Source organism: Mobula birostris, chromosome 7 (assembly GCF_030028105.1).
Source record: "Mobula birostris isolate sMobBir1 chromosome 7, sMobBir1.hap1, whole genome shotgun sequence".
Classification (NCBI taxonomy): domain Eukaryota; kingdom Metazoa; phylum Chordata; class Chondrichthyes; order Myliobatiformes; family Myliobatidae; genus Mobula; species Mobula birostris.
The window spans coordinates 174,730,363-174,754,991 of NC_092376.1; the positions used below are offsets into that span (position 1 = coordinate 174,730,363).

Consider the following 24,629-nt stretch of genomic DNA (forward strand, 5'->3'; position numbering starts at 1 on the left):
AGGCCAGTAGGTTAGTTGGCCACATGGGTGTAATTGGGTGCTGTGAGTGCATTGGGCAAGTTACCATGCTGTATCTCTACATCTAAAATCAAATTTTTATGAACTTCTCCCTTCAGCCTCGGAAGCGCCAGAGAAAACTAAAACCCAGGAAGATTCATCCGTTGGGGGATTGAGTTTAAGAGCCGTAAGGCAATGCTGCAGCTCTATAAAACTCTAGAAGGGTGTGGAAGCTTTCGAGAAGGTGCAGAAGAGATCTACCAGGATGCTGCCTGGATTAGACAGCATCTCCTATGAGGATTGCTGGAGTGAGCCAGGGCTTCTCTTTGGAGTAAAGAAGGATAAGAGGTGAGCTGACTGAGGTACAAGATTATAAAGAGGCATTGACAGAGTAAACATCCAGCATCTTTTTCCCTAAAAACTAATGACAGACAATATGCTTTTAAGATGACTGGAAGAATGTATAGGGGAGCTGTCAGAAATAGTTAAAATGGTATTGTCAGGGGTAGTGGGACAGTGAGAGGATGGGAAAGAGCTAGTTTTGCTCTTGTGGTTTGGTTGTCATTGTTGCTACCCTGGACAATGTAGCCATTGGACTGTGTGGTGACATCTGCAGGATGCCCGCAGCAAATCCTTATAAATGACAAATTTCACTGTATGTTTCAGTGTACATATGATATATAAATGTATCTGTATCTCAAAAAGGAAGATACATTAGGGACATTTAAGACTCTTAAGTAACAATACAAATGAAACAATGGAGGGCTGTGGGGGAGGAAATGGATACAGATTGATGTTAGAGTAAGATAAAAATCAGCACAACATTGTGGGCCGAAGGGCCTGTACTGTGCTGTAATGTTCTATGTTCTTAGATCTCACCTATGGACCCAAATCCAAGATCTGCCAGGTCATGAAATCAGGAGAAGTATACTTAAAATAGAGGTTGATAGGCTTTTGATTAGTCAGGCCATCAAAGGTTACGGGGAGGAGGAAGGAGAATGGGGTTGAGGGGGAAAATAAATAATGACCGAATGGCAGACCAAATGGGCTGAATGATCTAATTCTGCTTACGTGCAGTTCACTGGGTTAGGTGGCCGCTGTAAATTTCCCCCTAATGTGTTGGTGAGGGATAATGTGTGGGGAGAGTGAAATGAGAACAGTGTTTGATTGGTTTTAGTCACAAACTGGCTGTAATTTTAATGGTTAGGCTCCTTTAAACCAGTTCCCAGAGATGAAGTAGTTTCTATTCTCTCTCCCCCTTAACATCCTTTTATCATCTGTTATCAGGCTATTGGCACAACAGTGTTATGCTATTGTAGCATCAGCCTGTCTGTTCGGAGTTTGTGCGTTCTCCCTGTGACCACGTGGGTTTCTTCCAGCTGCTACGGTTTCCTGCCACATTACAAAGGTTTACGGATTAGGGTTAGTAAGTTGTGGGCACGCTATCTTGGCACCACAAGCACCGTGGCACTTGCGGGCTGCTCCTAGCACATCCTTGGGCTGTTGGTCGTTGATACAAACAAGGCATTTTACAGGATGTTTTGATGCACATCTGACAAACAAAGCTCATCTTTAAACACCTATCCTTACCGAAATGCCAGTCAACTTACCCCACTGCTCGATGCCATGGTGAAGTGCCTGACCGCCTGCTGCAGATCTCGGTGAGGCTCGTTAGTGTAGAACACGCCGAGGTAAGCTTGGGCCTGGAACAATTAGAAACAGGTTACTGACAGTAACGGAACAACTTTCAGAGATGTTACTCCCTCACTCGAGGTCCTTTGGCCCTCACTGTTACCAGCTGAGGTGTAGAGAACAAAAGTTAAAGTTGGGACTTCTCTTCCACCCATCAGATATTTATCAGGAGCGTTATCAGATACATTGGGGACATTTAAGAAACTCTTAGGTAGACACATGGATGATAGAAAATGGAGGCTATGTAGGAGGGAAAGGTTAGACTGATTTTCGAGTAGGTTAAAAAGGCTCCCAACCTCATCGAGAGTGTCCTAACCAGCTACATCACTGCCTGGTGCAGACTTGCAAGGCACTTGACCGCAAGACTCTACAAAGGATTGCGAGAACTGCTGAGAGGATTATCAGGGACTCTCTTCCACCCACCAAGCATTAGGACTAGAACTGTTAGGATGAGAAATGGCTTCTACAGAACTCCCTGACATCACCCAGTTTTCTCATCATGTATGAAGCGCTAGTAGCCTTATATTGGTTAATATTTAACTTGTGCCGTAAATGCTCCGTATTATTTGTTGATTTATTTGTGGTAATATTACTCTGTATTGTGTGTGAGTTATATGTCCTTAATCTGGAGGAATGTTGCTACGGTTGGTGGTATATGTGTGCATGGTTGAGTGACAATATACTCAACAGGAAAAGTCACGTTGCAGCTGTATACAACTTTGGTTGAGCCGTATTTGGAATATTAAGAAGACAAGAGATTCTGAAGATGCATGGTCCACTGTCTTCTTGTATGAGAGTCCTTCTTCTTCAGCTCTTTATCCGCTCTCCCCCAGATTTGGAATGGCATTGCTTAAATTCGTTGCATTGAGCAGCCATTAGCAAGATGAGTTCTAAGGTGTTGGAAAAGCCTGAAAGAGCTCGTAAGGGTGTTACATTTAGTGTAAAACTAGACATAATTAAGCACTTCGATCGTGGTGAACAAAGCAAGGACAAAGTGAGTTTGGCTTGTGGAAGTTGACGAACATGATGTTGAAGAGGTTTTGGCATCCCATCACCAAGAACTGATAGATAAAGAGCTGATGCAATTGGAAGAGGAAAGGATAACAATTGAAACCGAATGCAGTAGCGAAAGTGAAGCAACTGCATGAGATTTTCGCTGCAATGATAAAGTACAACTTTAATTTTGAAAAGGTATGTAGGTTTTGGGGATATTTGCAGGATGGTTTGAGTGCTTACAAAGAACTGTATGATAGAAAAATGCGCGAGGCTCAGCAGTCAAGCAAGCCATCCACATCAGCCACAGCTGACGATAATCCTCGACCTTCGACATCGAGGCGGGCAGTCATAGAAGATGAGCTGCCTGCCCTAATCAACGATGAGATGACACCCCCGTGTCCCACCACCCCAACCCCCGGGCCCCGGACACATACTGTACCGATTTGCAGAGAATGAAGCGGTAGCCGGGAGGCACACAGCACATCTTTAAGAAAAAAGCCGAAATAAACATGCTAATTAATTAGGTGCCGCCTAGCACGTAAATGTCGGCCCAGATCATAGGTGATGCAATCAGCAATCGCCTCTGATCTACGCCGACATTTACGTGCCGGACAGCACCTAATTAATTAGCATGTTTATTTCAGCTATTTTCCTTAAAGATCTGCTGTGTGCCTCCCAGCTACCGTTGCATCCTTCGCGGCAATGTATCGGGTCGGCGGCCCGGAAGGTGGGGACCACTGCACCACCCCACCGCCCCAACCTGCGACGACTCAGCCTAACACACCATCATCAGTGTGCTCGGCGCTGTCTTCCCAATTCCAGTAAGTGATACTACACTGTACATACATTATTTCTTCATTATATAGGCTGTGTATTTTTACGTGTTATTTGGTAGATTTGGCAGCTTCATAGCTTAAAGGTTACTGGAGAGCGCGTTTATGCGAACAGCGCTTGCGTGAGATTTTCTGCCGACGGCGCTTGCGTGAGATTTTCGCTACGGAGATCTGTGCAGGCAGTCGTTGTAGAGAAGTATTTCTACTTTACATAGGCTGTGTATTTATCATATCATTCCTGCTTTTATTATATGTTACTGTTATTTTAGGTTTTATGTGTTACTTGCCATGATGTGGTACTTTATTTTTGGGTCTGTGAACGCTTACAAATTTTTCCCATATAAATAAATGGTAACTGCTTCTTCGCTTTAGGACATTTCGGCTTATGAACCATTTCATAGGAACGCTCTACCTTCGGATGGCGGGGGAAACCTGTATTACAAAGTGGTGACATAGGGTTGGAAGGTGTTGAATCATTGTGGATAGAGCTAAGAAACTGCAGGGTAAAAAGACCCTGATGGAAGTTGTATACAGACTGCAAAACAGTAGTAAGGATGCGGCCTATGAACTACAAAGGAAGATAGAAAATGTATGCCAAGAGGGCAATGTTACAATAGTCATGGGCAACTTCAATATGCAAGTGGATTGGGAAAATCAGGTTGGTGCTGGATTCCAAGAGGGGGAATTTCTCGTGTGCCTACAAAATGGCTTTTTAGAGCAGCTCGTGGTTGAGCCCACTAGAAGATCAACTATTCTGGATTGGGTGTTGTGCAATGAATTGGAATTGATAAGAGAGCTTAAGGTAAAAGAACCTTTAGGGGAAAGTGATCATAATATAATCGAATTCACCCTGACATTTGAGAAGAAGCTAAAGTTAGATATATCAGTATTACAGAGAGTAATGGGAATTACAGAGGCATGAGAGAGGAGTTGGCCAGAATTGATTGATAAAGAACACTGGCAGAGATGATGGCAGAGCAGCAATGACTGGAATTTCTGGAAGCAATTCGGAAGGCACAGGATATATATCCCAGAGGGGAAGAAGTATTCTAAAGGAAAGATTACACAGCTTTGGCTAACAAGATAAGTCAAAACCAAGATAAAAACCAGAGTGGCCATAAAATAAAATTAATGGGAAATTAGAGGTTAGGGAAGTTTTTAAAAACCAACAGAAGGTAACTGAAAAAGTCATTAAAGTGGTAAAGATGGAATACGAAAATAAGCTAGCCAATAAAATTAAAGAAGATACCAAAAGTTTCCTCAGATACAAAGTGTGAAAGAGAGGCAAGAGTGAATATCGGACTGCTGGAAAACGATGCTGCAAGGGTAGTAACGGGGGGGGGGCGGGAACGGACAATGAAATAGCGGACGAACTAAGTACTTTGTGTCATTCTTCACTATGGAAGACACAAGCAGTATGGTGGAAATTCAAGGTGTTAGGGGCTATGAAATATGTGAAGTTACCAGAACTAGAGAGAAAGTTTTTGGGAAACTGAAAGGTCTGAAGGTAGACAAGTCACCTGGGCCAGATGGTGTACACCCCAGGGTTCTGAAAGAGGTGGCTGAAGAAATTGTGGAGGCATTAATAATGATCTTTCAAGAATCAGTGGTTGATAGATTCTTGATTGGACAGGGCACGAAGGGATATAGGGTGAAGGCAGGAGGTTGGGACTGAGAGGAAAATTGGATCAGTCATGACGAATTGGTGGAGCAGACTCACTGGGCCAAATGGCTTAATTCTGCTTTTGTATCTTAAGGTCAAAAATTGTTATTCATAGTATCAGACTGGAGGCTACCCAGATGGAAGAGGAGGCTATGGACTGATATGGCAGAATGACAATGGAGATTGGAATTAAAGTGGCTGGCCACCGGAAAATCTTGCTTTCTGCGGTAGGAGTGAAAGTGCGACCCCAATCTATAATTAATGTATTGGCTAGCTTGAAAGAAGTGTCCACAAACAGGTCACTTGCCTCTCTCAGTCCAGACTTAGCCGCCTTTTCCAACTGCTTGATGGCTCTTTGGGTATCTCTGACATCCCTTGCTGGCTTGGCCTCCAGCAAATACCTGGCCCAGCGGTACTGAGCCATGGCATGTCCCTGAGCAGCTGCCTGACTGTAGTATAGAGCGGCCTAGAGCACAAGGGAGGGGAAGGGAGAACCAACAGAATTAGACATAACTTTTTTTAAAAACCAAAATGAACTTTATTTATGGTGAAAAAAACTGCAAGTATAAACCATGCAATTCCTTTTAATTCTCATATTCATAAACAATGTGTTCAATTACATTCAAACTCCAAGTAGATTGTCAATGTTTCAAGATTGTTTAAGATTCAAAATCATTTAATGTCATTTCCTGTACAGAAGTGAAAAGGAGAACAAAATAATTGTTTCTCTGATCTGATTCAGCACAAAAAAATCCTGCAATATGCTAAAAAACAATAAATATAAATGTGTAAAATAACGTATACGTAAATTGACTGTATGCCCATAAAGTGACAGGTGCAGGAGTATCTGTACATTAAGTGATTGACAGGAAATGATAAAGTAGCGGTGGTTAGGGGTATAGAGGGGTGGGTTAGTGGGTGGAGGTGTTAACCAGCCTGACTTCTTACATACGTATTTGTCACCATATACTACCCCGAGATTCATTTTCTTGCAAGCATTTACAGGAAAATAGGGAAATGCAGTAGAATTCAGACTACAAGAGAACGTGCTGAAGGACGTTTGAGCCCCTGCAGTGTCTGCACCAAACTTCAGGGCATCCCTCAGCATGTACTCTTGTAGCCTGGAACGTGCCAGTCGGCAACATTCCTCTAGACATCTCAATGTGCTGGCAGATCAAAGGGGGTCTTTCACTGAGTTGATGATCTTTCAACAGCACCTGATGTCCGTCTCTGTATGTCCTTTGTCACACACCTTCTTAGGATGAACCATGACACAATCCCTTGCATTTTTCCCCATACTCTCTTCACGAGCTCACAGTCTTGCCCCCACTATAGCGATTTTGGTGGCAGAACATGGTGGGAGTGATGTTCAAGGCATAACCTCATCACCCCTACTGGGGTATAGGCTGCCAACGACAGCTTGCCAGAGTCCTCTGAGGTAGGGCAAAGGTTCATCTGTTGGTACGTGGCTTCCGCTCCCAGGGATGAGGTCTGAGGGTTTCTGAAGCTTTTTAATGGGATGGGTTTGCTAGCCCCATGCCCAACCCCCCCTCCTTTCACAGCCGGGCTTTAGCCCATCCATGGCGGAGTTGTCCTATCCATAAAACATGTTAGAAACACACTGATAAACCACATCCTCCCTGAAGGTGGACTTAACTGCCCTTTCCAGCTGCTCAGTGGCTCTTTGGCCATCTTGGACATTCCTTCCTGGCATGATCTTTAACAGATCATTAACGCCCACCCACAGCACAGCAGTCTGGATTTAAAAGCTCAGCTGAAATGCAGTGAAGCTGTACTTGGCAACTTGAGATGTGTTTTCTCACCCCTGACGCAAGATCCGGGAGTCTTTTGTAAAATTGTTACTACTACTATGTCAACTCAGGCCTAGGGGGCCGGTGTCGGGCACGATGACGGACTCTCCACTTCTCCCTCTCCCTTATCAGTGTGTTCAGTTCATCTACATTAGCTGTGCTGCTGTCTTCTAGGAGCTTGTTGACCATAGTCTTGGGAGGGTGCCCAGGGTTCATCCTCCCGTGCTTGGGCTCCCATATGATGACTAGGCTGGCAGGTAGTCTAAAATTGTTAATATATTTATATTTGTGTTTTTTAAATTGTGTTCTTTATACTCGTGTTTTTATTTCTACTGCATGAGATCCAGAGTAACAATCATTTCATTCTCCTTTATAATCCTGCACAGAAGAATTGGGTGGCGTGGTGGAGATACCTTTCTACCAGAGGAGGTGTACGACACTCTTTCCCTCTGCTAGCCTGCAAGTCACCCTTGGGCAAGGTGTAGCACCTGCTTAGCTCCACGATCAGGGTCACGTGAAGCTATGGGAACAGGTGGTGGATGATCATATGAGCAGCTGGTGCATATCACAAGTACTGGTTACACATCACTGACACCAGGCAGACAATCTCTGAAGAGTATTGATAATGGCTGGGGTCACCCATCTTAAGACCATTTCGCCCATCAAGTCTGCCCCACCACTTAATCACGGCTGACCCAATTTGCCTTTAAGCCCCAATCACCTGCCTTCTTCCTGCATCCCTTCATGCCCTGACCAAGTAAGAATCTATCAACCTCTGCTTTAAATATAAAGACTTGGCCTCCACAGTTGCCTGTGGCAAAGAATTCCACAGATTAACCACTCCCTGGCTAAAGAAATTCCTCCTCATCTCTGACCTAAAAGAGCACCCCTCTATTCTGAGGCTGTCCCCTCTGTTCTTAGACTATCCCACCACACGAAATGACCTCTCCACATTCACTCTATCAAGGCCTTTCAACATTTGATGGGTTTCAATGAGATCATTCCTCATTCTTCTCAATTCCAGTGAATACAGGCCTGGAGCCATCATATGCTCTTCACATGACAAGCCATTCAATCCTGAAATCATTTTCGTGAACCTCCTTTGAACCCTCTTCAGTTGCAGCACATTCTTTCTAAGATAAGGGGTGCAAACCTGTTCACAATACTCCAAGTGAGCCCTCACCAGAAATTTATCAAGTTTCAACATTACATCCTTGCTTTTATATTCTCTTCCTCTTGAAATAAATGCTAACATCACATTTTCGTTCCTCACCACAGACTCAACCTGCAAATTAACTTTTAGGGAATCCTGTCAAGGATTCCCAAGTCCCTTTACAGCTGTTTTTTAAAAATATTTTCTCTCCATTTAGAAAATAGTCAACCCTTTCATTTCTTCTACCAAAGTGCATGACCATACATTTCCCAGTACTGTACTCAATCTGCCATTTCTTTGCCCATTCTCATAATCTAAGTCCTTATGTAGCCTCCCTATTTCCTCATAACTACCTGCCCCTTCAGCTATCTTCATATCATCTGCAAATTCTGCAACAATGCTGTCAACTCCGTCATCCAAATCACTGACATACAATGTAAAAAGCAGTCCCTACACAGACTCCTGTGGAACATCACTAGTCACCAGCAGCCAGTCAGATAAGGCTCCCTTTATTCCCACTCTTTGCCTTCTGCCAATCAACCATGCTAGAATATTTCCCGTAATACCATGGGCTTGTGGCTTGTTAAGCAGCCTCATGTGTGGTACCTTGTCAAAGGCCTTCTGAAAACCCAAGTACACAACATCAATAATTCTCCTTTGGTTATCCTGCTTGTAATTTCTTCAGAGAAGTCCAACAGATTTGTCAGGCAAGATTTTCCCCTGAGGAAACCATACTGACTACAGCCTATTTTATCATGTGCCTCCAAGTACCCTGAGACCTCATCCTTAATAATCGACTCCAACATCTTCCCAACCACTGAGGTCAGATTAACTAGCCTATAGTTTCCTTTCTTCGACCTCTCTCCCTTCTTGAAGAGTTGAGTGTCATTTGCAATTTTCAGCCTTCCAGAACCATTCCAGGAATCGAATGATTCTTGAAAGGTCATTACTAATGCCTCCACAATCTCTTCAGCCATCTCCTTCAGAACCCTGGTGTGTACATCATCTGGTCCGGGTGACTTATCTACCTTCAGACCTTTCAATTTCCCAAGAACTTTTTCTCTAGTTATGGTAACTTCACATACTTCATTATCCTAACATGTGGAACTTCTGGCATACTGCTAGTGTCTTTCACCGTGAAGATTGTACAAAATACTTATTCAGTTCATCTGCCATTTTGTTGTTCTCTATTACTCTCTCTCCAGCATTGTCTTCCAACAGTCTGCTATCCACCCTCGCCTCTCTTTTACACTTTATCTGAAGAAACTTCTGGTATCCTCTTTAATATTATTGTCTAGCTTACTTTCATATTCCATCTTTACCTCCTTAATGACTTTTTTAGTTGCTTTCTGCTGGCTTTGAAAAGCTTCCCAATGAACTGCTTCCAGAAATTCCAGCCATTGCTGCTCTGCCGTCATTCCTGACAGTGTTCTTTCTGTTCAGTTCTTCTCTCATGCCACATCTGACTTCAGCTTCTCGTTCTCAAATTTCAACATGAAATTGACTATATTATGACCACTTTCCCCTAAGGGTTCTTTTATCTTAAGCTCCCTAATCAATTTTGGTTCACTGCACTACACCCAATCCAGAATCCGTTAGTGGGATCAACCACAAGCTGCTCTAAAAAGCCATCTCGTAGGCAGTCAAGGAACTCCCCCCTCCTGGAATCCAGCACCTACTTTATTTTCCCAATCTACCTGTATATTGAAGTCCCCCATGACTATTGTAACATTGCCCTTTTGGCATGCATTTTCTATCGCCTGTTGTAATTTGTAGGCCACATTCTTACTACTGTTTTGCTCCCATCAGGGTCTTTTTACCCTTGCAGTTCCTCAGCTCTATCCACAATGATTCAATACCTACTAACCCTATGTCACCTGCAATTTTTTTAAACCAACAGAGCAATGCTGTCCCCTCTACCTTCCTGCTTATCCTTTCAATACACTCTGTATCCTTGGACATTAAACTCCAGGCTAAAATGGCCAACACGAGAGGTCACAGTTTTAAGGTGTTTGGAAGTGGGTACAGAGGAGGTCAAGGGTAAGTTTTCTTTTAAACTCAGAGAGTGGTGAGTACGTGGAATGGACTGCCGGTGACAGTGGTGGAGGCAGATACAATAGGGTCTTTTAAGAGACTCTTGGATAGGTACATGGAGCTTAGACAAATAGAGGGCTATGGGTAACCGTAAGTAATTTCTAAAGTAAGCAAATGGTCGGCACAGCATTGTGGGCCAAAGGGCCTGTATTGTGCTGCAGGTTTTCTATGTTCTATGAAATTTTCTTTCAGCCATGATTCAATGATGCCTACATCATACCTGCCAATCTGCAACTGTGCTGCAAGTTTATCTACCTTATTCCAAATACTGTGAGCATTCAAACACACTTTCAGTCCTGTATTCACCCTTTTCGAATTTGTCTGTTTGTTAAGTTGCAACTCATCCTGTTGACTGTAATTTTACCCTATCAACTGACTCTCCTCACTACACATTGCCTGTTTGTAAACTAGCGACCTCAACTTTGGAACTATTACCTGCCTTTCCTACGATACTTCTTGCATTGAAATACGTGCAGCTCAAGACACTAGTTGTAGCATGCTCAAACTTTTGATTCCTAACTTTGTCTGAGGTCTTACCAACATCTGCCTCCACAAACTCGCCACTTATTGTTCTCGCACTCTAGTTCCCATCTCCCACATGCAGCATTGACAAACCTACCCGCTGGGGTATTAGTCCCTCTCCAGTTCAGGTGCAAGTCTTCTGCAGATCCCACCTTCCCTGGAAGAGAGCCCAATGATCCAAAAACCTTATGCCCTCCCTCCTGCACCAATTCCTTAGCCAATCTACTAAACTGTATATTTTTCCCAGTTCTGGCCTCACTAGCATGTGGCGCGGGTAGTAATCCTGAGATCACAACTATGAAGAACCTGCCCTTTAACTTAGCATCGAACTCCATGAACTCCGTATGCAGAATTTTGTCACTTGGTCCACGTAGGAACCAATGACGTGCGTAGGACATGACTTTTGGCTGTTCACCCTCCCACTAAGAATGCTGAGGACTTGATCCGAGGTATCCTGGACCCTGGCACCCTGGAGGCAACATATCAACCGGGAATCTCGTTCTTGCCCACAGAATCTCCTGTCTGTTCTCCTAACAGATCTCCTATCACCACATTGTGCCTCTTCTCTTCTCCCCCATGCCCACCTGGGTCACAGAGGCAGACTCAATGCCAGAGACCTGACCACTGTGACTTTCCTCTGTTAGGTCACCCCCCTCCCCCCCACAACAGTATCCATAGTGATATACCTGTTGTTGAGGGTATGGCTACGGGGTACTCTGCACTGGCTCCTTAACCCCTTTCCCCTTCCTGACTGTCACCCAGTCTCCTGTGTCCTGCACCTTGGGTGTAACTACCTCTCTATATATCCTATCTATCACCCCCTTCAGTCTCCCGAAAGACACTGCCCAGAAGGTGGCGATGGCAAACCACTTTTGTAGAATATTTTGCCAAGAGCAATCATGGTCATGGACCATGACTGCCCGTATCATACAATATGGCACAGAATGATGATGACGATGACTGAAGAATGGATTTTGGAATTTTGCATAAGGGGTACTCAACCTGTTTTAGCCACTTCCACCCTGGGCAGAAAGGCACTGGCTTTCCACTCTATCTATACCTCTCAGCAATTTATACATCTTGGTATGGTGGCATGGTAGCAGAGCAGTTAGTGTAACGCTATTACAGCGCCAACAACCCACGTTTGATTCCCACCACTGTCTGAGGAGATTGTGCATTCTCTCTGTGAGAACAGGGACATCCTCCGGGTGCTCTCGTTTCCTCCCACTGTCCAAAGATGTATGGGTTAGGAGGTTAAATGGTCTCATGGGTGGAGTTAGGCATCTCAGGCTTGTTACCTTGCTTTAATCTCTAAATAAATGAATATAATCAACACGTGTCATGTTCCATTTTACTTGGAGACTTACCTTCTCGGTGTCTTTGGCTGTGCCTCTTCCCAGGTTGTAACACACTCCGACGTTGTACTGGGCCTTGCTATAGCCCTGCTGGGCTGCCAACATGAAACAGGAGAAAGCCATCTCGTCCTCCTTAGCTTTTACATTTTCAATCCCTATTGGAGATTTAATAAAAAGACTAAGGGAACATCGATAATGAGGTAGAACACAGAACAGTACAGCAGAGAAACAGGTCCTCTGGCTTACAATGTTTTGTCGAAAACTAATCCCTTTTGCCCACAATGTCCATAAACTTCCATCTTCCTCATATTTTGTATGTACCTAAATATCCTTTTTGTACATACCTTAAAAGCCTCTAATGTACTTGCCTCCTACTTCCACCCCAGGCAGTGCATTTCAGGCATCCACCACTCTGACTAAAAAACCTTCCCCTTTGAACCTACCCTCTCACACCTTTAATATATGCTCTCTGGTATTAGACACTTCTACCTTGGGAAAAAGATATTCCCTGTATACTCTATCAATGCCTCTCATAATTTTATAAATCTTTATCCCATCTCCCATAAGCCTCCACTGCTCCAAAGAAGGCAACCCAAGTCTGTCCACCCCCTCATTATAACACATGCCTTATAATCCAGGCAGCATCCTGGTAAACCCCTCCTGCACTCTTCAAAGCCTCAACATCCTTCCTATAATGGGGCAACCAGAACTGGTGTAGAGATTCTGAATGGATAGATAAGAACTAGGATTTTGAATTGGTGTATTATTGTCAGATGTACTGAGAGTGTCTAGAACCAGTGGGCACAGCCTTATAATAGAAGCATGTCCCTTTAGAACAGAGATAAGACTCACAGATACCTGGACCATACCTCTTTCCACCATCTTACTTGTGTACAAGATAATAAGAGGAATAGATAGAGTGGATAGCCAGCGCCTCTTCCCCACTGCTCAATACAAGAGGACATGGCTTTAAGGTAAGGGGTGGGAAATTCAAGGGGATATTAGAGGAAGGTTTTTTACTCAGAGAGTGGTTGGTGCGTGGAATGCACTGCCTGAGTCAGTGGTGGAGGCAGATGCACTAGTGAAGTTTAAGAGACTACTAGACAGGTATATGGAGGAATTTAAGGTGGGGGCTTATATGGGAGGCAGGATTTGAGGGTCGGCACATTGTGGGCCAAAGGGCATGTACTGTGCTGTACTATTCTATGTTCTATGTTCTAAAAATGTTATCCCCTACTCTTAATTCCTCTGTCTCTGCCACATCTGTTCTCAGGATGAGGCTTTTCATTCCAGAACTAAGGTGATGTCCTTCCTCTTCATATAAAGGGGCTTCCCTTCCTCCATCATCCAACTGTCCGTGCTCACTGATCTCCCTCTTGGTATTTATCCTTGCAAGTGGAACAAGTGCTACACCTGCTCCCTCACTACCATTCAGGCTCCCCAAAAAGTCCTTCCAGGTGAGGCAACACTTCATCTGTGATTCTGTTAGGGTCATCTACTGTACCCAATGCTTCTGGTGTAGCCTCCTGTATATCGGTGAGACCCGACGTAGATTGGGAGATCGCTTCACTGAGCATCTGCGTTCCGTTCGCCAGAAAAAGCGGGATCTCCCAGTGGCCACCCATTTTAATACCATTTCCCATTCTGACATGCCTCTCCCTTACCATTCCCATTCCTATTTCCCTCACCTCACCTCCTTGCCTGCCCATCACCTCCCTCTGGTGCTCCTACCTCTTTTCTTCCTTCCATGGCCTTCCACTCTCTCTTATCAGATTCCCTCCTCTCCAGCCTTTTATCTCTTTCACCAATCGTCTTCCCAGCTCTTTACTTCACCCCTCACCCTCTCCCAGTTTCACCTATCCCTTATTATCTTGTATTTCTTCCTCCCTTCCCCCCACCTTCTTAAACTGACTTCTGATCATTTTTCTGATGAAAGGTCTCAGCTTGAACCACTGACTATAGATGCTGCCTGGCCTGCTGAGCTCCTCCAGCATTTTGTGTGAGGTGCCGAGATAATAAGGAATTTCTTTAGTTAGAGGGTGGTGAATCTGTGGAATTCATTGCCACAGACGCTGTGGAGGCCAAGTCATTGGGTATTTTTAAAGTAGAGGCAGATAGGCTCTTGATTAGCCGGGGTGTCAACACTTACAAGGAGAAAGGTGCTGAGAGCGATAATAAATCAGCCATGTGGAATGGCAGGGAAAACTCAATAGGCCGAATGGCCTAATTCTGCTTCTACGTCTTATGTAGCGAGGTATATTGAAAAGCTCATGTTGCATACTGTTCATAAGATTAAATCATTACACAGTACATTGAGCTAGAACAAGGTAAAACAATAACCGAATGCAGAATTAAGTGCTACAGTTACAGAGAAAGTGAAGTGCAGGCAGACAAGATGCAAGATCATAAGGTCCTGTAATATTGTTAGGTCAAGAGATAACCTCACATTCTAGTCTGATAACAGCGGGGTAAGAAGCTGTCCTTGAGCATGGTGGGATGTGCTTTCAGGTTTTTGTATCTTCTGCCCAATGGGAGAGGGAAGAAGAGAGAATGCGGGGGGGGGGGTCTTTGAACATGATGACTGCTCTACTGAGGCAGTGGGAAATGTGGAAAGTGGAGTAGTTTGATTTCTGTGATGTGCTGAGCTGTGTCCACAACTCTCCGCATTTTCTTGTGGTCAGAGCGGTTGCCATTCCAAACTGTCAAGCATCCTGTGGTGATACTTTCTACACTTCAGTCCGAAATGTCGACTGCACTTTTTTCCATAGATATTGCCTGGCCTGCTGAGTTCCTCCAGCATTTTGTGTGTGTTGCTCGGATTTCCAGCATCTGCAGATTTTCTTTTGTTTGTGATACTTCCTACGGTGCATTTCAGTAGTCACTCATTCTACTAAAGCATAAGCTCCATTTTAATTTGGAATTTATATTTTAAATTTCTCAATGTAGATTATTGCTTTGACAACCCGGTTCTTCTTGTTAGGTTGGCTAAGTCACTGGGTATATTTAAAGCACAGGCTGATAGGTTCTTGATTAGTCGGAGTCAGAGGTTATGGGGAGAAGACAGGAGGAGGGGTTAATGGGGATAATAAATCAGCCATGATAGAATGGTGGAGCAGACTAGATGGGATGAAGTTAACTGGGCTGCTGGCCTTCTGATTCCCCTCAGTGGCCGTCTCTGTTTTTCTAAGGGATGGAGAATCTGGGCTATTTTATAAACTCACCTGTCTGAAGTGGTTAGAGAATCCCTTGGTGCCTGGAGCTGGTTGTGAGCATCAGGATTTAGATTTGACCGAAACTAACACACACAAAATGCTGGATGAACTCAGCAGGTAAGGCAGCATTTATGGAGAGGAATAAACAGTTGGCATTTCAGGCCAAGACCTTTCATTAGGCATTGGGCCTCCCCTCCTCTGCCTCCTATCACTCACTGTCCTGATCTCTAACGAGGCCCTTCATTGGTCAGGGTCAACCATGAATGTTGTGTTGTCATTATTGCCCAACACGGGCATCATCCCCTTTCCATGCAGCTGATTTGAATCCAAAGGAACGGTAGAGGCCGATACAGTTTGGCACCAGTGGCATCACAGGAGCTGTCAGACAGCGTTGAACTCAACGTAGGACTGCCTTAGGGACTCCAGATCCAAATTTTTCCTCGGGGTTTACTTCCGAAGCCTTCTCGATGAGTGGGTATAGCCACAAGGCAGCAGGGGTTTGAGATCAGAGTTCTCTATCTCCTGGATGAGCTACATTTTTCTGTGCTGTAATGTTCTAAGACTCTAGTCCATGCTGACTAAGATCATTGGGGATGTTTTCATGTTCCAAAGAATCCAAATAATGAGTACCCAACGGCCATGCCATCATGGAATGCACTGTGATAAATGGCCATACTCCCACAGCAGGGAAACAGGCCTTTTGCCCAACCAGCCAACTAACAATTATGAGCGGTATAGATAGGGTAAGTGCAAGAAGACTCCACTGAGGTTAGGTGAGACTAGAACCAGAGGTCATGGATCAAGGATGAAAGGGAGACCGCGCCTATCTGCAAATGGAGTAGCAGCAATTTTGTGCTGCTCTTAGTTATGTTTCTCTCCCCCTAGTTTAAATTTCGAATTTAAAATTTTTATTTGCTGATTCTTGAGGGGGAACAATATGTCTATGTCTACGAGGAGTGGGAAGAACTTGTCTGAACCTAGTGATAAAGGTAATGGAAAAGGAAAGATACAAAAGTAAGGATCTGATGAAATGTCACCATGGGCTGAAGATATCGTTCAGACACTGAATTCAATTAAAGATCAGAATGGGTCAATTAAAGACCAACTGGAAAAGAATAGTAATGAAATGAAGTCATTTCTGGGAAAACTTAAAGACTTGGAAACTCAAGTTATTACACACGAAGAGGAATTGAAGATAACTAAGCAAAAGTTGTTTGAAGCTACAACTCGTTTGGAAAGATATCAAAATAAGATTATAGACCTGGAAACTAGGTCTCGCCGAAGAAATATACGAATTGTTGGGCTGCAAGAAGGAGCTGAAGATGGAGATTTAACTGTTTACTTTGGTATGCTTTTTCATACTTTATTTCCTACTATACTATCACAGCTGCCTACTATACAAAGAGCACACAGAGCTTTTACTTCGAAATTTAAAGATCCAAATAAACCAAGATCTGTTTTGGTTTGTTTTCATCACTTTAAAATTAAAGATTAAATAATGCAACAGGTAAGAAAACAGAGTTTTTAGATTTAAGGAACCTGAGCTCCATTTTTATGAGGATTATCCGAAGGAAGCAATGGAACAAAGATGAAGACTTGCTCTGATAATGAAACAGGCATATGGTAAGAAATTGGTTTCCTTCTTTGCGTTACCCGACAAGAATTAAAGGTTTTCCTCCTAACTCTCCTCCTCGTACATTTTTTGATCCAAAAGCCTCACTGGAGTTTGTTCAAACTATACCTGCCATCGCTACTGACACCGCTACTGAATGAACTATCTGAAAGCTGTTTGGTTATCTGTATATTATTGGCATTTCGGAAAGAAGATTTATGGAAGTTACATGGATATTCCACTGACAGACTAATACAAGAAAATAAGGAGATTTGTTCATTATTGCATATTATTGGTTTTTCTTTGGAAAGAAGATCTATGGTTTAAGTATGACTGTTTAAATGGTTACTTGGACATTCGACTGAGGAAAGAAGATAAAGGGACTTGTTTCTTTAACCTCATATCTGGTTTGATTTTTTTTTGTTTCTTTCTTAATTAACTAATTGGTAGTTTTTCCTACTAATGGAGCTTCTTTATATATATATATATATTTAGGGGAGGGTTCAATTACTTATGATATTATTAATTGATATTTCTGAAAATTTAGTTGGGTTAAATATGTTAACTCTTTTTCTGCTTTATTTTAATGTCTTATAACTGAATTTAAAGTCTTTTTTAGGGATTTAATGTTAAATTAAAAATGGCACTGGTTTTTCTTTTTAAGAGATAACATTATTTTGGTTCTTTCTTGTTTAATAGATGCTGGAATGTAAATACTTTCCTTTGTTGAAACTTTATTGTTTTTCTTACAAGGTCAGTCGGTTTTTTTTTAACTGGGGGAGGGAGAGAAAACCCTTTAAAAAAATTTTTTTCTGTACAGGCAGAGCAGTCCCTGGCTTCATATACAGATGCCCCCCACTTTTCGAACGTTCGCTTCACGACACCTCACTGTTACGAAAGACCTACATTAGAAGGTGCTTTCACTGTTACGAAAAAAGGCAGGGCGCGCCCCGAGCAGCCAAGCTCCTCCCCTGGAACTGCATTCTAGCCGGCATTGCTTAAACACATGCCTGTGAGCACCTGTGCTTTATGTCGATTTATTTCGAGCATCCGTTTGCAAGATGAGTTCTAAGGTATCGGAAAAGCCTAAAAGAGCTCGTGAGGGTGTTACACTTAGCGTAAAACTAGACATAATTAAGCATTTCGATCGTGGTGAACGAAGTAAGGACAAAGTGAGTTTGGCTTGTGGAAGTTGATGAAGATGATGTTGAAGAGGTTTTAGCATCCCATGACCAAGAACTGATAGATGAAGAGCTGATGCAATTGGAAAAGGAAAGGATAACAATCGAAACCAAATGCAGTAGCGAACGGACCGAAAGTGAAGTTGTCCAGAACTGAACGTGAAGCAACTGCGTGAGATTTTCGCTGCAATGATTGCAGAAAAGTATGACTTTAATTTTGAAAGGGTACATAGGTTTAGGGCATACTTGCAGGATGGTTTGAGTGCTTACAAAGAACTTTATGATAGAAAAATGCGTGAGGCTAAGCAGTCAAGCATACTGTCGTTTATCAAGCCTTCCACATCAGCCACAGCAGACAACAAACCTCGACCTTCGACATCGAAGCAGGCAGAAGATGACCTGCCTGCCCTGATGGAAACAGACGACGATGAGATGACACCTCAGTGTCCCACCACCCCAGTGGTCCCAACCTCCAGGCCACGTATCGATACATTGCCGCGAAGCATGCAGTGGTGCAGCGGTAGACAGGACGCACCCAGCACATCTTTAAGAAAAAAAGCCGAAATAAACAAGCTAATTAATCGCCTCTGATCTGGGCCGACATTTACGTGCTGGGCGGCACCTAATTAATTAGCTTGTTTATTTCGGCTTTTTTTCTTAAAGATGTGCTGGGTGCGTCCCGTCTTCCCGTCTACCGCTGCACCACTGCACTCTTCGCGGATCGGTATTGGTCGGTGGCCTGGAGGTTGGCAACCACTGCACCACCCCAACCTCCGACGACTCAGCCTAACACACCATCATCAGTGTGCTCAGCGCTGTCTTCCCGATTCCAGTAAGTGATACTACACTGTACATACATTATTTCTACTTTATATAGACTATGTATTTTTACGTGTTATTTGATATGATTTGGCAGTTTCATAGCTTAAAGGTTACTGGAGAGAGTGTTTCTGCCAAGAGTGCTCATGCCATGTTTCTGCTGCGAGCACTTGCGTGAGATTTTCGCTACGGTGGACAGTGCGGCAATGATTGTAGAAAAGTATTTCTACTTTATATAGGCTGTGTATTTATCATATCATTCCTGCTTTTACTATATGTTACTGTTATTTTAAGTTTTATATGTTATTTGGCATGATTTGATAAGTTATTTTTTGGATCTGCGAACGCTCACAAATTTTTCCCATATAAGTAAATGGTAATTGCTTCTTCACTTTACGACATTCCGGCTTACGGACCGTTTCATAGGAATGCTCTACCTTCGGATGGCGGGGGAAACCTGTACTATCATAGGTTGTTTGCCTTTTTCTGGGCTTTGGGGGGAGGAGGGTGGGGTTAGTTAGGAGTTTTTTTCCCACGGGGTGGTTCCAGAGCATGCGTTTTCTACGTGGTTGTATTCTTCATCGCCGCCATTTTTGATCATCCCGTATTGGTATGTGCTCTGCACATGTGTAAAGTAGAATAAAATTATAGTATGGAATTTAAACAGATTACTGTACTAAGTTAGAATGTACATGGTTGGAATCATCCTATCAAACGAAAAAAGACTTTAAAAATTATTAACCGATTCCAACCTGATGTAATTTTTGCTCAAGAGACACATTTCAGGGCAGGAGATCAAAATAGATTTTTTGGATGGTGGAGGGGTTTGCAGTTTCACTCCACTTTTCAGAGTAAAACCAAAGGCGTGTCCATCTTTATTAAATCCAGTATATTTACTCAAGAGGATACTGAGTCAGATTCTAATGGTAGATTTTTAATTGTTAAAGGAGTGATCAAAAAAGTTGTTTTGGTCAATCTGTACGGTCCTAACTTAGATGATCCTTTTTTTTTAAAAAGGTATTTGCTTTACTGCCTGATTTAAATGAATATATGTTGATAATGGGCGGGGATTTTAACTGTTGTTTAAATCCTTTGATTGACAAGAGCTCAACCAATCAGCGACTTCCAAATCGCTCCACGTCACTTATTAACTCCTTTTTGACTTTTATGACAGAGGATCGGATGCGGATCCTGAAGCTGATTAACTCTTCTTCAACCTGTGCTAGTCATTCACTGATTCAATTTAAAATTGTACATCATTACCATTTGACGAAGGAGAGACTGTCTAAAATATTTCTTAATGTTGTTAGTTATTGTGATAGATGTAAAACTGAGACAGCTACACTGACACACGTGTTTTGGTCTTGTTCTATACTGGAACAGTTCTGGGAGTCAGTTTTTTCGACAATTTCTAAAGCACTTAAAATTAATTTACAACCTAATAAATTAACTGTGCTTTTTGGAATAATTCCTCAAAATGTCCGTGGTATCGCTGTGTCTGACCAACATGTTACTGCATTTGTTACATTGATAGCTAGGAGGGCCATTTTGTTGAAGTGGAAGGATACATCAGCTCCCACCTTGTCACAAGTGATGCTATGTCTTAGTTTGGAGAAAATTAGAAGTCGAACCTTTGAACCTATATTTGATTTTGAGAAAAGATGGGGTTCATTTGCTCGTTATTATCATTTGAGTTAATTGATAGGTTTCCTCCACGATCTAATTGTTAATTTTTGGTACATTTTTTTTCTTGCTGGCAGTTAGATGTTTATCTTTAGAAGCTTTTTGTATGACACATGGCTCCGGGGTAGAATGCCTAATGGGGTTTTCCCCTCCCACTTTTTCTTGCTTAGTAGGGTTTTTTTTATTATCACCAAAATGTTTTCAATCTTTAATGTTTTTTTTCTTGAGACATTGTAAGTGTTGCTTACTTCGATGTACTGGTGTTAATTTTGGATAATAATAATAAAAAGATTTGAAAAGAAAGGAAGGATGAAAGGTAAAATATTTAAGGGGGAACTCCACTCAGAGGATGGTGAGAGTGTGGAAAAAGCAGAAGTGGTGGCAGCTCTTGGGCTGTATTCCTTGGAATTTAGGAGAACGAGGGAGGATCTCATAGAAACATTCCAAATGTTAAAAGGCCTGAACAGATTAGATATGGCAAAGTTATTTCCCATGGTTGGGGAGTCTAGGACAAGAGGGCACAACTTCAGGATTGAAGGACATCCATTTAGAACAGAGATGCGGTGAAATTACTTTATTTTAGTCAGAGGGTGGTAAATCTGTAGAACTTGCTGCCGTGAGCATCTACAAAGGCCAAGTCATTGGGTACATTTAAGGCAGAGATAGATAGGTTCTTGATTAGCCAGGGCATCAAAGGGTATGGGGAGAAGGCAGCGAGTGGGGATGATTGGATTGAATGGCAGAGCAGACTCGATGGGCTGAATGGCCTACTTCTGCTCCTATATCTTATGGTCTTATGTGGGTTCGATTTCAACATTTAAGAGAAATTTGGATAGATATAAGTGCAAGTCGATGGGACTGGGCAGATTAATGGTTCAACACAGACTAGATGGGCTGAAGGACCTGTTTCTGTGTTATAGTGCACTATGACTATCAAATTCGACATTGTAGAACAGCAAAGATACAGGAAGAACTCAGTGGGTCAGGCAACATCTGTGTTTCTGGACTCAATGAAGGGTCTCCACCAGAAACGCCAACCGCCCATTTCACATCACAGATACTGCCTAACCCGCTAAATTCCACCAGCGTAACACATACAAAATACTGGAGGAACTCAGCAGGTCAGGCAGCATCTGTGGAAATGAATTAACAGTAGACATTTTGGGCCGAGACCCTTCTTTGGGACTGGAAAGGAAGGGGGAAGACGCCAGAATAAAAGGGTGGGAGGAGTGGGGAAGGGGACAAGCTAGAAGCTGATAAGTGAAACCAGGTGGGTGGGGGAAGGGGGTGAAGTAAGAAGCTGAGATATAAGTGGAAAAAGGGCTGGAGAAGAAGGAATCTGGTAGTTGAGAAGAGTGGACCATGGGAGAAAGGGAAGGAGGAAGGGAACCAGGGAGAGGTGGTAGGCAGGCAAGGAGGAGAGGCAAGAGGCCAGAGTGGAGAATTGGAGGAGGAAGAAAGGGAAAAATTACTGGAAGTTCAGAATAGAAGGTGTTGCTCCTCTAGTCTGAGGGTGGTCTCACCATGGTGGAAACTGGGAGGTGATTCCTCCAGCAATTTATTTGTTGTTCCAGATTCCCACACCCACAGTTCCTTGTGTCTCCAAATCATGAGTTTCTGTTTACTTACCCATAATGTTTAAAATGTGAGAAGTGCTGGATTCAGCTGTACCCTGCAAGTAGGAAGCGGCTTGGTTTAATGCTTCTTCTGAGCCAGGTTCCTCCCTCTGTATCAACAGACAGGCAAACAGCAGGAAACAAGTGATTTCACTTGGACGGCTCCATGTGGTCTAAACTAAGTTACTAGCCAGGGCGGAAACACCCGAAAGGAGTGAAATTGGCTTGAAACAGTTTGAATCAGGTTTTAGTATCACTGAGGTGTCTTGAAATTTGGTGTTTTAGAACACAAAAAATTTCAGCGCAGTCCAGGCCCTTCAGCCCACGATGTTGTGCTGATCTTTTAACCCTCCAATTTTCTTTTATCCATGTGCCTGTCTAAGAGTCTCTTAACGTCTATAATGTATCTGCCTCTACTGGCATGGCATTCCACACTACTCTCTGTGTAAAAAAACTATCTCTGACATCCCCCCTTTACAAAAGATATTTGCATTTTACTGGACTGTACTACTACTCAGGAGAGCAATGCCTGTAGCCCATGGCATTATGCTGACCTTTTAACCCATGCCAAGATCAATCTGGGGTGGCAGGGTGGAGAGATGTCTCTAGCAAAAGAGGTGTATGGCGCTCCTCCCCTCTGCTAGCCTGCAGGTTACCCTTGGGCGAGGTGTAGCACCGGCCTAGCCCCCCAATTAGTGTCATGTGAAGCCATGGGAGCTGGTGGAGGATGGCCGTATGAGAAGATGGCGCATATCACAAGTCCTGGTTATGTGACCACTGATGCCAGGCAGGCAGTGTCTGAGGATTATTGATAATGGCTGCGGTCAGCCATCTTGTAAAGACACTGCCCAGAAGAAGACAAAGGCAAAGCATTTCTGCAGAAGAATTTGCCAAGAACAATCATGATCACGGAAAGACCAGGATCACCTATGATACAGGACACAGTACATAAAAAACGAAGATCAATCAAACCTTTCCCTCCCACATATCTCTCCATTTTCCTATCATCCATGTACCTATCTAAGCGCTTCTTCAATGTCCCTGTATCTGTCTCTACCACCACTTATAATAGAGCGTTCCATGCATGCACCGTTCTGTGTAAAAAAAATACTTCTGACACTCCCCCACCATCGCGGGCTGAAGGACCTGTATTGTGCTGCAGTGTTCTACACAGCCGTGGTTCTATTCTGACTTTGTAGAACTATAGGTGACCACTGATTCATTAAAAGGGGATTACTGCTGGATCCCTCACCTCTCCCACCCCAGCACTTTGTACAGCGTGGTTACCTGGAGATGTGGCTGCTGGCTACTCCCCTCCGTTGCACTGTACTCTGAGTGTTCTGTAATCTCCTTAAACAGTGGATCATCTGAAACATATAGGAAATTTCAGAATCCCTCACCACAAAGATCGATAAAAGCTGCATGAAAACCACATTCCAAAAACTGAGGCGTATTATCCCAACATAGATTCAATAGGCAGAATGTCCTGTAATCTTTTACAAGAACCACAATCATAATCAGGTTTATCATCACCAACACATGTTGTGAAATAGTTGTTTTGCAATACATAATTAAAAATACAAGTATACTGTATGGCTATTAAAAATAAATTAAATAAATAGTGCAAAAGGAGAGGAAAAACAGTGAGGTAGTGTTCATGGGTTCACTGTCCATTCAGAAATTTGATGACAAAGGGGAAGAAGTTGCTCATAAAACATTCAGTCTGTGTCTCATTCTCTGTACTTCCTCCTGATGGTAGCAAGAAGAAGAGGGCATGTTCTGGGTGATGGGGGTCCTTTATGATTGATACCACCTTTTTGAGGCATCGCTTTTTGAAGATGTCCTCGATACTGGGGAAGCTAGTGTCAATGATGGAGTCAGCTGAGTTTACAACTTTCTGCAGCTTTTTCCCGATCCTGGCAGTGGCCCCTCCATACCAGATGGTGATGCAGCAGTCAGAATGTTCTCCATGGTACACCTGTAGAAATTTGTGAGCGTCTTTGGGAACATACTAATTCTCCTCAAACTCCTAATGAAATATTAGATTATGAAGACACGTAGTCCTCTTTTATTGTCATTTAGTAATGCATGCATTAAGAAATGATACAATATTTCCTCCGTGTGATATCACAAAACACAGGACAGACCAAGACTGAAAAAAACTGACATAATTATAACATATAGTTACAACAGTGCAACAATACCATAACTTGATGAAGAAGTCCATGAGCACAGTAAAAGTTCAAAGTCTCTGAAATGTCCCACATCTCACGTAGACAGGAGAAGGAAGAAAAACTCTCCCTGCCATACCCGACCACGGTCCGACTCTGAGTCATCTGAAAACTTCGAGTTCTGATCAGCTCTCCAACACCGAGTACTGAGCGCCATCT

General features: G+C 43.1%; 1 protein-coding gene across 1 annotated transcript in view; it reads right to left on the bottom strand.

Moving 5' to 3' along the window:
• dele1 (DAP3 binding cell death enhancer 1) overlaps window positions 1-24,629 on the bottom strand; it is a 61,687-nt gene that overhangs the window by 13,141 nt on the left and 23,917 nt on the right. Inside the window, exons 6-10 of the mRNA XM_072264119.1 lie at window positions 23,527-23,606; window positions 22,253-22,349; window positions 12,129-12,271; window positions 5,489-5,647; window positions 1,608-1,700 (exon numbers count right to left, since the gene is read on the bottom strand). Coding sequence (XP_072120220.1) covers window positions 1,608-1,700; window positions 5,489-5,647; window positions 12,129-12,271; window positions 22,253-22,349; window positions 23,527-23,606 — 572 coding nt within the window. The remainder of the gene's footprint in view (window positions 1-1,607; window positions 1,701-5,488; window positions 5,648-12,128; window positions 12,272-22,252; window positions 22,350-23,526; window positions 23,607-24,629) is intronic.